This window comes from Ursus americanus, chromosome X, assembly GCF_024610735.1.
Source record: "Ursus americanus isolate L20-20 chromosome X, mUrsAme1.1.p, whole genome shotgun sequence".
NCBI lineage: Eukaryota > Metazoa > Chordata > Mammalia > Carnivora > Ursidae > Ursus > Ursus americanus.
In genome coordinates this window covers 423,150-437,185 of record NC_142164.1, presented here as the reverse complement: position 1 = coordinate 437,185, position 14,036 = coordinate 423,150, and the positions used below count along the sequence as shown (strand labels likewise).

At 49.2% G+C, this 14,036-nt stretch overlaps 3 protein-coding genes and 1 non-coding gene across 11 annotated transcripts in view; 3 read left to right on the top strand and 1 right to left on the bottom strand.

The window, feature by feature from the left end:
- Nucleotides 1-14,036, bottom strand: part of F8 (coagulation factor VIII) — a 129,655-nt gene that overhangs the window by 10,073 nt on the left and 105,546 nt on the right. For 2 of the 8 annotated variants that reach the window (XR_015723443.1, XM_045788965.2), the window contains exon 25: nucleotides 6,715-12,512. The exons of the other annotated variants lie outside the window; for them this stretch is intronic. Coding sequence is in view for 1 of the 2 variants with exons in the window: in XM_045788965.2 (XP_045644921.2) it covers nucleotides 12,471-12,512 (42 nt within the window). In the remaining variant the exon portion in view is untranslated. Of the gene's footprint in view, nucleotides 1-6,714; nucleotides 12,513-14,036 lie in introns of those variants that run through there. 8 annotated transcript variants of the gene reach the window in all.
- H2AB1 (H2A.B variant histone 1) lies at nucleotides 1,212-3,718 on the top strand. Its single transcript, XM_045788969.2, has 2 exons — nucleotides 1,212-2,578; nucleotides 2,916-3,718. Exon 2 carries the CDS (start codon nucleotides 3,195-3,197, stop codon nucleotides 3,534-3,536), a length of 342 nt encoding a protein of 113 aa, XP_045644925.1. The 5' UTR covers nucleotides 1,212-2,578; nucleotides 2,916-3,194; the 3' UTR covers nucleotides 3,537-3,718.
- On the top strand, nucleotides 4,340-6,260 carry F8A1 (coagulation factor VIII associated 1). The gene has a single exon (XM_045788968.2). It carries the CDS (start codon nucleotides 4,554-4,556, stop codon nucleotides 5,694-5,696), a length of 1,143 nt encoding a protein of 380 aa, XP_045644924.1. The 5' UTR covers nucleotides 4,340-4,553; the 3' UTR covers nucleotides 5,697-6,260.
- Nucleotides 12,489-12,595, top strand: LOC123786672 (U6 spliceosomal RNA). Its single transcript, XR_006778046.1, has one exon. It is a non-coding gene; the product is annotated as a U6 spliceosomal RNA (small nuclear RNA).

The window sequence follows — 14,036 nt, the reverse complement described above, 5'->3', positions numbered from 1 at the left end:
GTGCAAGACTTGTGCACTAAAAATTACAAATCATTGCTGAAAGAAATTAAAGAGGACCCAAATAAGTGGAAAGTCATCCTTGTTTCAGTAAATTGAACATTTAATATTGTTAAGATGGCCCTAATCCCCAAGGCGATACAGAGATTCAATACAACCCCTATCCAAATCTCAGTGACTTCGTTTTGCAGAAATGTTAAAGCCAATCCTCGATGCATATGGAACTGCAAGGGACACAGATAGCCAAAACAATCTGGAAAAAGAACAAAGTGTGGGAGGACCCACACTTCCCAATTTCAAAACTTACTTCAGAGCTACAGCAATCCTAAAAAGTGTGATACTGACATAACGGTAGAATATGGGTCACTGTTTTGGAATTTAGAGTTAGAAATAAACCCACAGACGTATGAATAGTAGATATTGAACAAGGGTGCCCAGGTCATTCAACGTAGGAATGAGCAATCTCTTCAAGGAATGGTACTGGGAAAAATGAATATCCACAGGCAAAAGAAAGAATGCGGAGTCCAGTTTGAAACTGTGTCTGAAAATGAACACCAAAAATGGATCACAAGCCTGAATGTAAGCGAGGAAACTGTGAAACCCTTGGAATAAAACATAGGTGTAAATCCTGGTGGCTTTGATTATGCAAAGGTTCCTTAAGTGTGGCAGCAAAAGCAGAACCACAAAAGAAGAGGAGGAGGAGGAGGAGGGGGAGGAGAAAGAAGAAGAAGAGGAGGAGGAGGAGGAGGAGGAGGAGGAGGAGGAGGAGGAGGAGGAAGAAAAACAAAGGGAAAGTTGCACCCCATCCAAACGAAAAACATTTGTGCATCGAAGGACTCTGTCTAGAAACTCTATTATGCAACAGTTCCTTAAATATGGTAGCAAAAGCATAGCCAGAAAAAGAGGAGGAGAGGGAGGGACTGTCTAGAAAGTGAAAGGCCCAAACCTCCAGGATGAGGAGGAGGAGGGAGGAGGAGGAGGAGGAGGGAGGGGGAGGAGGAGGAGGAGGAGGAGGAGGAGGAAGAAGAAAAACAAAGGGAAAGTTGCACCCCATCCAAATGAAAAACATTTGTGCATCGAAGGACTCTGTCTAGAAACTCTATTACGCAACAGTTCCTTAAATATGGTAGCAAAAGCATAGCCAGAAAAAGAGGAGGAGAGGGAAGGACTGTCTAGAAAGTGAAAGGCCCAAACCTCCAGGATGAGGAGGAGGAGGGGGGAGGAGGAGGAGGAGGAGGAGGAGGAGGAGGAGGAGGAGGAGGAGGAGGAGGAGGAGGAAGCGGAGGGACTGTCTAGAAAGTGAAAGGCCCAGGGGCGCCTGGGTGGCACAGCTATTAAGAGTCTGCCTTCGGCTCAGGGCGTGATCCCGGCGTTATGGGATCGAGCCCCACATCAGGCTCTTCCGCTATGAGCCTGCTTCTTCCTCTCCCACTCCCCCTGCTTGTGTTCCCTCTCTCGCTGGCTGTCTCTCTCTCTGTCGAATAAATAAATAAAATCTTAAAAAAAAAAAAGAAAGTGAAAGGCCCAAACCCCCAGGATGAGGAGGGAGGAGGGAGGAGGGAGGAGGGAGGAGGGAGGGGAAGGAACTGTCTGGAAAGTGAAAGGCGAACCCCCCCCCCCCCCAGGATGGGAGAAGCATTTGCAAATCATGTATGTGATAAGGGCTTATTTTTCAGAACGCATAAAGAACACTTAGAACTCTACAACAAAGAGGCAAACAATGGGGTTAAAAAGAGAAAAATGGGGAAAGGACTTGAGCAGACAGACATTCCTCCAAAGCCCACGTACAAATGGCCAAGAGGCACATGAAAAGCTGCCATTAGGGACGTGCAAATCACAACCACCGCGAGGGGAGCCTGGGTGGCTCAGTCGGTTGAACGTTTGGACTCTGGACCTGGGCTCAGGTCATATGCACGATCTCAGGGTTGTCAGTGCGAGCCCCTCCTCAGGCTCCAGGGCCGGCTGTGCGCTGGGCTTGGAGCCTGCTTAAGATTCTCTCTCTCTCCCCCTCTCCGTCTGCCCCTCCCCTCCCCCCCTCCCCCAAAAGAAAACAAAAAGTCACCATGAGATACCACTTCACACCCAGTAGGATGACTATTCTAGGCCCAAGAAAAACGAAGCCAGTGGAAAATGACGAGTTTGGGCGAGGATGTGGAAGAATTGGGACCGTCGCACACTGCTGCTGGGATCGGAAAGTGGTACAGCTGCTGTGGGAATCAGTTGGGCAGCTCCGCAGTAAGTTAAACACAGAATTACCATACGACCCCGCAGTCCCCGTCCTAGGTGCATGGCCGAAGGAATTGGGAACAGGTGCTCAAACAGAACCCTGCACGGGAGCATCCACCGCTGCGCACTCCCCATCTGCCCCAAGGTGGAAATCACCGAAACGCCTGTCCACTGGTGAACGGGATACACAACACGTGGTGTGTCCATGCAGTGGACTACTGTTCAGCCATCAAAGGACCTGAAGTGCCGATTCATGCTACCACGTGGAGGGACCCTAAAGAAAACATGGGTGCTAAGCGAAAGCAGCCAGACGCAAAAAGCCACCTACCTATTCGTCTTATGATCCCATCTCTAGGTAAGTCTGCAGAAGAGGCAAACCTCTATTGGACAGGGAGCAGATCAGTGGTTGCCTGGGGGCTACGGGGGAGGTGGGGAGGGGGGGTGCAGTCGGGAGTGACCGCCTGTCAGGTCCGGGGGTTTCTTTTTGGGGTGGCGCCCACGTTTTGGAGCTAGGTAGTTGTGATGGTCTCCCCACACCTCGAGTGTCTGCTTGGTGCCACGGGATCCTCCACGTCTGTTGTTGTTGTTTTCTTCCGTACAATGTCCCCGTGGGGCGGAAAGTGAGCATTCCCTCAAAGAGAGGCTGCAGGGAGCAGGCTGAGCAGGCTCCTGCCAGCGCCATTTCTCTGCAGGCCCAGGCTCCCGGCAGAGGCCAATGGGGAAGCAGTGACCTCACCGGATCTACGTGTCACGAAGTGTGCACCCGGACCAATGAAGGGGGTCGGTCCGTGGTCGCTGGGATATGGCGTAGGGGCCCCGAGTACCCGCTGCTTTAAGAAGCTGGGACCCGCTGGCGCACCGCACCTCACCGCACCGCACCGCACCTCACCGCACCGCACCGCACCGCACCTCACCGCACCGCACCGCACCGCGAGCTAGGCCCGTCGGAGAAAGCGCAGCCAAGGCCCAGCATGCCGGGGGAGAGGAGCCGTCGAGGGTCGTCCAGTGGCCAGAGGCGGACCCGCTCCCGCACTGCCCGAGCCGAGCTGTCGTTCTCTGTGAGCCACGTGGAGCGCCTCCTGCGCGAGGGCCGCTACGCCCAGCGCCTGGGCTCGTCCGCACCGGTCTTCCTAGCAGCCATCATCCAGTACCTGACGGCCAAAGTCCTGGAGCTGGCGGGCAACGAGGCCCAGAACAGCGGCGGGACGCGCATCACCCCGCAGCTCGTGGACATGGCAGTCCACAACCACGCGCTGCTCAGCGGCTTCTTCGGGACCACGACCATCTCCCAGGTGGCCCCGCCCTGGGACTAGCTGCCCGACGACTAGCTGCCCGACGACGTGACCTGGGTGCCCGGGCCTTGGCCGGCCGGCCATCAGGCACCAGCCAGGCCTGCTCGCAGCTGGGGCGGCCCCGGCCTGGCGGGTGCCTTGGGCAGAGTCCTTGACGGTCAAGAAACCCACGTGTAAAAACAATAAAAAAGAAAGAACCGCCATGTGTGTGTGCTGCAGTCGCTTCGCGTGGGACGTGGTTGGGGGACGCCCCCCTCGTTGGAGGGGCGGAGGGGTGGGGGCGGTGGCGGCGTCCGCCTGGGGTGCGGGGAGCGGTCAGAGTCCGGGAGGACCGAGAAGAGCAGTTTCTCTCGGGGACGCTGCAGCGGGTGGCCCTGGGTGGGAGGGGCTGGCTGGGCTGGGGGGTGAGGCTGGGGCACAGAAGACCCCCGCGTTGGCTCTGAGCAAGTCAGAGCCCGGGACAGGCCCGGGAAGGATGGTGTTCCCTTGGGCTGGAGCGCAAGACCGTGACTGCGGCGTCGCGATGGGGGTGAACGGACAACCGCAACCCGGGTGCGGGACGGAGGGGTGGACGGACCCGTTGGTACACGGAGTCTAGTGGGGCGGGGGCTTTGACCGGAAGGTTGAGGAGTGACGGCGGCGCGGCGGGGGGCGGGGAGGGGGGCGCCGCTGGCAATCAGGAAGCATGCAAGCTTGGCCTTAGAGCCACGCGGGGTCGCGAGTTGAGTTTCGGTCGGGTTGGGTTACAGACGCTAGGAGACGCCTGTAGCAGCGACCTGGGCAAACGGGCTGTCGCCTGGCAACAGCGGGCACCTGGCCAGGCCCCGCCCCAGGACCCGCGAGTTGCAGAGACGACTGGCACCCGGCGACGCCTCGAGCCGCGGATCCCGCTCTTTTGCCTATCACCAGGGCAACGCGGCGCGCGGGCTCCGCGAGCGCGCGCGGTCGCGCGGCCAGCCGGTGCGAGCGGGACGCAAGGCACGTCGCATCCAGGCGCCGCCACGTCCAACCGTCTGCGTCAGCGCGCGGGCGGCGAACATGGCGGCGTCCGCCTCTGGCCTGGGTGGCGGTGCGGGTCCCGGGCCTGAGGCTGGGGATTTCCTGGCCCGCTACCGCCAGGTGTCGAACAAGCTGAAGAAGCGGTTCCTGCGGAAGCCGAACGTGGCAGAGGCGGGCGAGCAGTTTGGACAGTTGGGCCGCGAGCTGCGCGCCCAGGAGTGCCTGCCCTACGCGGCCTGGTGCCAGCTGGCGGTCGCGCGCTGCCAGCAGGCGCTCTTCCACGGGCCTGGGGAGGCGCTGGCGCTGACCGAGGCCGCCCGACTCTTCCTGCGGCAGGAGCGTGACGCACGCCAACGACTCGTCTGCCCGGCAGCCTACGGGGAGCCGCTGCAGGCCGCTGCCAGTGCTCTGGGCGCCGCCGTGCGCCTGCACCTCGAGCTGGGCCAACCGGCCGCCGCCGCCGCCCTCTGCCTCGAGCTGGCCGCCGCCCTGCGCGACCTGGGCCAGCCGGCCGCCGCCGCCGGCCACTTCCAGCGCGCCGCCCAGCTGCAGCTCCCTCTGCTGCCCCTGGCCGCGCTGCAGGCGCTTGGCGACGCGGCCTCCTGCCAGCTGCTGGCGCGCGACTACAACGGCGCCCTGGCGGTCTTTACGCGCATGCAGCGCCTGGCGCGGGAGCACGGCAGCCACCCGGTGCAGCCGCCGCCGCCGCCGCCGCTGCCGCCACCGCCGCCTCCGCCGCCGCCAGGGCAGCAGGTGGGACCCGGCGCGGCCCCGGCCCTGCCCGCCGCGCTGCTCCCTCCAAGCGCCGGCTCTGCGCCCGGTGCGCCCGCTCCCGCCGCGCTGGGAGCCTTCTCGGACGTGTTGGTCCGCTGCGAGGTGTCCCGCGTGCTGCTGCTGCTCCTCCTGCAACCACCGCCCGCCAAGCTCCTGCCGGAGCATGCCCACACCCTGGAGAAGTACTCCTGGGAGGCTTTCGACAGCCATGGGCAGGAGAGCAGTGGCCAGCTTCCCGAGGAGCTGTTCCTGCTGCTCCAGTCCTTGGTCATGGCTACCCACGAAAAGGACACAGAAGCTGTCAAGTCGCTGCAAGTGGAGATGTGGCCACTGTTGAGTGCTGAGCAGAACCACCTCCTTCACCTCGTTCTGCAAGAAAGCGTCTCCCCCTCAGGACAGGGCATCTGATGAATCACATTAACTAAGTGACTTTTTGCTTGTGACAGAACTTCGTGCATCTCCACTGGCATTTGGAGCGGGGGGGGGGGCGCGTGGAAGAAATGACATGAATCCTAGCAGTTCTACCTTTGTTTATCTCTTTCCTCTTGCCTCCATAGGAATTTAGTTGACCGGAAGTTACCTGTATCCCAAAAACTTATTTCCATGACAGTGGGAGGGAAACAACAACAACACGGTAGAATCAATGGAGGACATGGCTCTCTTCCCCAAAACTGACCACATACAAATAAGAACCCCCTTTATCCCTTACCTCTTCTTCCACCCGACTCCCCTGCCCCCCACATCTTTGTTGCCAAGTGAGGATTTGATTTTGCATAGCTCTCAGTACTTAAGCTATATGATTTTTTTTTATCGTGATTTGATTTCTTGGCATAGATCAATGTCTATCCGTGCGACCACTCAAGTTCTCCTTTGTTTCATCCGCCCCACACATGTTCGTGGGAGTGATTTGATTACATATACCATTGTGGCTACAGCCCTAGGTCCATAATAAAGCCATTCTGATGCTCCTAACTTGTGGTTTAACTTTACTTCCATCTATAACATGGGCACAGCTTCTCTACATATCAGGAAACAGAAAGTGGAAAAACAGATGGTTGTCTTTCGAGTCCATGATGTATTCACTCATTTGAAATTTACAGTGTGCCTAGTACTCAGGCCGTGCCACTCAATGAATCTACAGAGATCCTTTGCGATGTGAACCTTACTCAGCTGCAATGCAAATGTGTCCTGTGCAAGAGAAGGGGGGGGGTGTGTTCTTTTTTTTTTTTTAAGATTTTATTTATTTATTTGACACAGAGAGACAGCCAGCGCGAGAGGGAACACAAGCAGGGGGAGTGGGAGAGGAAGAAGCAGGCTCTTAGTGGAGGAGCCTGATGTGGGGCTCGAACCCAGAACGCTGGGATCACGCCCTGAGCCGAAGGCAGATGCTTAACCGCTGCGCTACCCAGGCGCCCGAGGGGGGGTGTGTGTGTGTGTGTGTGTGTGTGTGTGTGTGTGTGTGTGTGTGTGTGTGTGTGTGTGTGTGTGTGTGTGTGTGTGTTCTAATGCACATGGGTCCTATGTGCCTTGGAATTCACAGTTCTGGTTCTAGGTTCTGTTCTGAGAAGTATGCCTAGTCCACGCGACAACTTTCATTTGTAGTAGGGATCTCTCTGCAAGTCTTATTTAACTCAAATGTGTAAAATCAGCATGGTTCTTTGGTATTGTGTGGTCATGTATGTGCAAGACGGTGTCTTTGTTCCCCAAGAGCAGGATAGCGTCCCCTTTCAAAATATTACATTTTACAAGGCTTTTTGGTCCAAGTGTTACATGCAAACGTTACAAACTGGGTGCTTTTAAATTCAATTTTATTCTCTTTACAGTTTTGAGAATGATAATGAGAACTCTTTAGAATATAATCTCCTCAATCATTCAGCTTTGGGAAAATGCATCCTCTAGGCTGAAGCTGTATACAGCACTAATCTTTTTGGGGTGAGATTTAAGGACACGGTTTGGCAGTAGATTTCTGTTTTGCCTTTAGTCTGTGTGGGGGGCGGGGAAGGGGGATACGTAGAGGGTTGTCACCATGAGTTAAGTGCCTCAAAATGGGTGGGACATTTAGGGTAATCTTTACTACCTCTATTTCAACAATGTGGAAGCAGTACGTAAGGGAATACAAGAGAGGCCCATCCGAGACAGAATCAGCCACCCTTCCTGCGCTCTCACTTGGCTGCCTGGAAGGGTCTTTCGGAGCCCTAAAAGCCTAGTCAAACTTATGGCAAAAGTGGGTAGGGTGTCAGACACATGAAAAGATGCTCAACATCACTCATCATGAGGGAAATGCAAGTCAAAACCACAATGAGAGATCCCCTCACATTTGTCAGAATGGCTAAAATCGAAAACAAAGGAAACAACAAGTGTTGGTGAGGATGTGGAGAAAAAGAAACCCTTGTGCACTGTTGGTGGGAATGCCAGCTGGAGTAGCCACTGTGCAAAACAGTATGGAGGTTCCTCAAAAAACTAAAAATAGAATTGCCTTATGATCAAGTAATTCCTCTACCGGGTATTTACCCAAAGAAAGTGAAAACACTAATTCAAAGAGATGTATGCACCCCTATGTTTATTGCAGCATTATTTACCATAGTTAAAATACGGAAGCAATCCCAGTGTCCACCCATAGATGGATGGATAAAGAAGACACACACACACACACAATTTGGAATATTTCTGAGCCATAAAAAAGAATGAAATCTTGCCATTTGCAACATGGATGGATCCAGAAGGTATAACGCTATGTGAAATAAGTCAGAGAAAGACAAATAGTGTATGATTTCATTTGTGTGGAGTTTAAGAAACAAAGGGTGAAAGAAAGAGACAAACAAAAAACCATACTCTTACATATAGAAAACAAACTGATGGTTACCAGAAGGGAGGTAGGTGTAGGGATGGGTGAAGTAGGTGATGGGGATTAAGAGTGCCCATATCGTGATGAGTCCTGAGTAATGTATAGAGTTGTTGAGTCACTATATTGTACACCTGAAACTAATATAACACTGTACATTAATTGTACACCTGAAACTAATGTAACACTGTACATTAATTATACTGGAATTAAAAAAGAAAGTGGTTAGGGTACATGGTCCTTTGTGGTTTTGCTTTTCTTAGTATACTGCTCTCAACCTGAGCTACAGGCCTGGCCAGCGGCCTTACTGTCTTATCCATGAGGGAGCAAAAGTCATCCTGAGGATATTAGCACAAGCTGATACCCTGCAGCCACTTCCCCCCTCCCACTAGGTGGGAAAGGTGGGACATTCTTCAGGCATTCCTGGCTGCCCAAGAGCAAAGGAAGAGGAAAAACAAATGGTTAACTGATAGAGATCACAGTCATGCAGAACATGAATCTCCCATCAGTTTTGCAACTGTCTTAATGACTTATAAGAAAAAAAAAGTAATCTTGGGTCGCCTGGGTGGCTCAGTCAGTTAAGCATCTGCCTTCGGCTCAGGTCATGTGGGATCGAGCCCCACGTCAGGCTCTCTGCTTGGCGGGGAGCCTACTTCTCCCTCTCCCTCTGCCTGCTGCCCCCCCTGCTTGTGTGCTCTCTCTCTCTCCCCCTCTCAAATAAATACATAAAATATTTAAAATAAAAAAAAGCAGTCTTATCAACAGCCAGACCTCCAGAAACCTATAGACTCAATTTCCTGGGACCCTAACATCACCTTCCCCTCCATAGGATACAAAATCTTATATAATTAGTCATTCCTTACAACCTCAGTGCAGCTCTTTCTGCCCACGGGCCCTGCCCCTATGCTACAACAAAAACACTTTTTTTGCACCAAAAAAGTCTGAAGAATGCCTTCTTGGCCATTGGCTACCAAACCGCACTTCAAACCACATCATTACAAAAAGAATGTTTAGGAGTTACGATATGTGTCTGTGACAGTATTTGGATTTGGGCTTAAGGAAAAGCCTCCTTAGGCCTCTGGTCTAAACTCATTGCATTGAGGAAGTAGTAGGGGAGGGATTACCAGAAAGCTTGGTGTTGGGTATACCAGAATAATTTTAGAAAACATGAAGGTTGTTTTTCATTTGCCATTGGCTCATTTATAGATCTCCCTCAGAAACTTCATAGCATAGATAGCTGGGCCAATGCCAGATTTCAGTGATTTTCACAGACTTTGAAAAAATCACTTGATAATTATCAACTTAATGTCAAAACAACACTGATTTCTAACATGACCAAAAATAAATATTTTTAAAGGACATTAAAAATAGTTTTCTTTTTAACCTGAAAACCAGAAAGAACCACATCCCTGAAATGTTCATTGATAAATCAAAATTAATATTTATATTATTATAGACTATTGAGAATAGTGGCAGTGAAGCAGTGGCCCTTATAGGTTCCCCTGTCCCTCTTTATGTGGGACATCTGTGATGAGAAATATTGCTGATGAAAAATATTTTGTATGTGAACGAAACAAATATATAAAAACATTTGAGAATCACTACACTGGAGGACGAAACAAAGATATTAAAACATTTGAGAATCACTACACTGGAGGATGATGACTAAGACTGAAATCTCCACTTTAAGCAAACTCTGGGATAGAAGGGTTCCAGTTAATGGTAACTGCCTGGGCATCTCTACTGCCATTAGACTAGACCAGCAGTCCACAAACTTTTTCTTAAAGGGCCAGATGGAAATATTTTAGTCTTTTCAGGCCACAAGTGATCTCTATTGTATAATCTCTGTTTTGCAACTTTAAACCTGTAAAAACCATTTTTAGCTCACAGTCCATACAAAAGCAGGTGGTAGTCCAAATCCATGGATGGGCTCTAGCTTACTCATCCCTTTACTAGAACCTAGAACATAGTAGTTACTCAGTAGCTGTTTGTTAAATGAATGACCTTCATGAGAGTAGTTAATAACTCTATTATCATATTGAATGAGAAAGACTGAAAATAAACTAGTCATTCGACTCCAAGTTCTAAGAAACAAAAAAAAAAAAACAAAAGAAAGTAAAAGAGAATTTTTAAAGTTTTGAACAGAATAATAAATCAGAATTATATTAATTAATAAATCAGAAAACAACCTCAGGGACACCTGGGTGGCTCAGTCGGTTAAGCACCTGACTCTTGGTTTCGGCTCAGGTCATGATCTCGGGGTCATAGGCCTGAGACCCGGTCAGCGCTCTGCACTCAGCACTCAGTGCAGAGTGTGCTTTAGACTCTCTCTCTCTCTCCTTTGGGCTCACGCTTGCTCTCTCTCTTTCTCCCTCAAAAAAAGAAATTTAGGGGCACCTGGGTGGCGCAGTCGTTAAGCGTCTGCCTTTGGCTCAGGGCGTGATCCCAGCGTTCTGGGATCGAGCTCCACATCAGGCTCCTCCGCTGGGAGCCTGCTTCTCCCTCTCCCACTCCCCCTGCTTGTGTTCCCTCTCTCACTGCCTGTCTCTCTGTCAGATAAATAAATAAAAACTTTTTAAAAAAATTTAAAAAACAACTTCAGATCTACGTTTGCTTTTAAGACAAAGAGTTGATTCTTTGAAAATCCAATAGAATAGACAAACACTCACTCTGGTAAAGGAAGAAAAAGAGAGAAATATGTATGGCTCTATGGCATATGCAGGGAGCTAGAACTCGAATGTATACATTCATAGCAATTAGTGATCATACCAAAGATGCTGAAAATCATTTGATGAAATTCTGCAGCCATTCTAAATAATACAGAAGTAGAAAGAAACTTTGTAAATGTGATAAAAAGTGTTTGAAACTAACAGTGAACATTAAAGAGTGAAATATGGGATCCATTCACAGTAAAGTTAAGAAAAGATAGGCTTCTTTGTTTTATATATATGTCTATATATGTGTCTGTGTGTGTGTGTGTTTATGCATATTAATCACAAAAGCATTTAGGGTGACTGCTATTTCCTGTTTACCAGATCCTGCCAGCATAATGTTATCAATGTAATGGACCAGTATGGTATTCTGTGGGATGTCAAGATGTTTGGAGTTCCTTGGGTCTATATTACAACAAAGAACAAGGGAGTTGGCATTGTCCTGAGACATGAATAGTAAAGTGAATACTCTTGTTCCCACCTTGCAAATGCAAATCTATTCTGATTTTGCTTATCAATGGGAATGAAGGAAAAAGCATTTTCTAGGCCAGCTGTTCCATCCATATCAGGTGCCTAGGGCTGTGTTAATTTGTTCCAGAGAAGATACCACATCTGGAACTGCAAAAGTTTTGTTATCATCGCCTGACTACATTTGTGATATCTGTCATTTCCCCATGACTCATCTGTCTTTTATAGTGGCCAAACAGGGGCCCTAAGGAGACTAGACACTGGCTCGTGAGGCAACTATTCCAGGTGTAGTCACTGAAAGACTTATGCAGAGAAAAGATGACTGCCTCAGAGACTGGGGAAAGATTGCGTTCTCAGGCAAGGAGATTCCGGGGGACGTATAGCTTGGCAGTTCTCAACCTCATCCATGTCTGCATAAATGTACCCATCCCAGGTCTCGGAGTTCCACTTCTTTCCCTTCTTTCCACCGGTACCCTTACCCTAGCATAATAGACCTGATGGGGAGGACCATTTAATTGTCACTGCAAGTCTGTAATTCATATGCTCAGCCATTAGGCTTGGTCTTAAGTCTAAGTACCTGTCTACAAGCAAAGGATACAGAAGACTCCTCCAGAGCTCCATGGATGTGTCCTGATTCTCCATGTATGTTCATGGGTGTTCTCATGTATATTCATAACATGCAATTTATTTCCCTATGTATGCCATAAAAAGAAGGGCCATAAAAGGTTGATAGGTCACTCTACAATCAGCTGATGCTACAGTTCTTGCGATAGTGACTGAATGCCCCTGTGAATTGAGTCTCCCAATGTCTTTCTCACCATCTGTAACTCATCCCATAGTATCACTGGTAATAATCTGAGAAATTGTGATACCACCACATATCATGGATTACCCAACATCCAATCTTCTCCCCAAGCAAGGAAATCATACTTGTATTCCTTGAATATATTAGCAACCGTATCCTAGAATTCCATTTTGAGGGTATGTTTCTTAGGGCTAATTCTGCCATTAATTACTGTGTAAGACAGAGTCTGAACAAGAAACAAGGAACACTCAAATTATAATAATTTGAGAAAAGTTTAATAAAGGTACTAGGTAGGCAGGTGGGAGCAGGGTATAGCCATTCCTAGGCCTGGTGGAAGGAAGAGCAGGAGCAGAATCCTAAAGGAGAAAATTACGGTCCTCGCTTTGGCAGCACATATACTAAAATTGGAACGATACAGAGAAGATTAGCATGGCTCCTGTGCAAGGATGACACGCAAATTTGTGAAGCGTTCCATATTTAAAAAAAAAAAAGGAGAAAATTACGTGGATTCTTATAGTGGTTTATAAAAATGACCACAACTTCTTTGCATTCCTTCCACTGAGAAGTGGGGTCTGTGTCCCTTTCCCTTGAATCTGGGTGGATGTGTGAAACTGTCGTGCTGTGAGAAGCTCAGATCTCATGGAAAGGCCATAGAGAGTTGCTTCAGTCAACAACCCCAGATGCTGTCCTAGCTAGGTTAGACAGCACCAACTACCAGACATGCAATTGAAGATACTTCCAGATTATTCCAGCTTCCAGCTGTCAAATCTTCTCAGATGAGGCCCTAGATATTACATAGCACAGCCAACCATCTCTACGGTGCTAAAAGTCCTGACCCATGGAATCCGTGAACAAAACAGAATGGTTGTTTTTATGACATTAAGTTTTGGGGTGGTGTGGTGCTCAGTGATAGTGACTGGACCAGGGAGAGAAAGCCACTCTGAAGGGAGCAGTCACCTTCAGTGGAGAGAGAGATACAGCCAAATCCTCTACAAGGAGGGCACCAGGAGAATAAATATTTTTCTTTATACGTATATATATATATTTAAGTAAACTCAATGCCCAACATGGGGCTTGAACTCAGCCCCGAGATCAAGAGTTACATGCTCTACCAACTAAGCCAGCCAGGTGCTCCAAGAATAAATGTTCTGATCTTACTCTCCTTCCTTCCTCTGCTCTCTTGCCAGTGCTCCCAAAAGCTAGAAGATAAGGTAGCCTGTTGATGTATTCCACATAGGTCAGGCTCACAGAATAAGAAGCAGGGTAGAGAAGCAGGACCATGGATCTAAAGGGGAAAACACGTGTTATCTTGCCCAGGACCATTTGAGGACTCTGAACTTTATTCTGAAGAGAAGAGGGAGACACTGAAAGGTTTTAGCAGGGGGCTGATAAAATGATTATCCCAAAAATGATGTGCAGCTTTTGTTAGAGAAGAGACTAGAAACAGGAGACTAGTTAGGAATGTAGCATGATAGGTGAAGAGTGAGGTGATGGGGCCTCATGCAATAGTAACAGCAGTATAAATGAAACAGAAGAGATATGAGAGGAATTACAAAGAAAGAATTGCTGGATTTGTGGACCAATTCATCAAAAGGCACGAAAATAAGGGAAGAGTAGACCATGATACTAAGGTTTCAAGCCTGTTTAATTTAGGGTCTTGTGATCACTTCCCAAGGTTTCACCCATCCCTTTATGTGGAAGACAGAAATCTTCATTTCCATTCATGGTTTTGCCCCCCTAAACTCGTCTTTAATCTCTTGCCTGCTGGACATTCAAATTGAATGCCCTGCTATCTTCTAGAACTGAAAATATCGATAAGCAAACTCATAATGTTATCAATCCACTCAATCCTAATCACATATTTCTGTCAACAGAACATCTCTTCATTTTTATTATCTATGAGATCTTTGATGCTACTACTT

What these genes read in the sequence shown, in the direction of transcription:
- H2AB1 (XM_045788969.2), top strand. Translation starts at nt 3,195, where the DNA reads ATGCCGGGGGAGAGGAGCCGTCGAGGGTCGTCCAGTGGCCAGAGGCGG.
- F8A1 (XM_045788968.2), top strand. Translation starts at nt 4,554, where the DNA reads ATGGCGGCGTCCGCCTCTGGCCTGGGTGGCGGTGCGGGTCCCGGGCCT.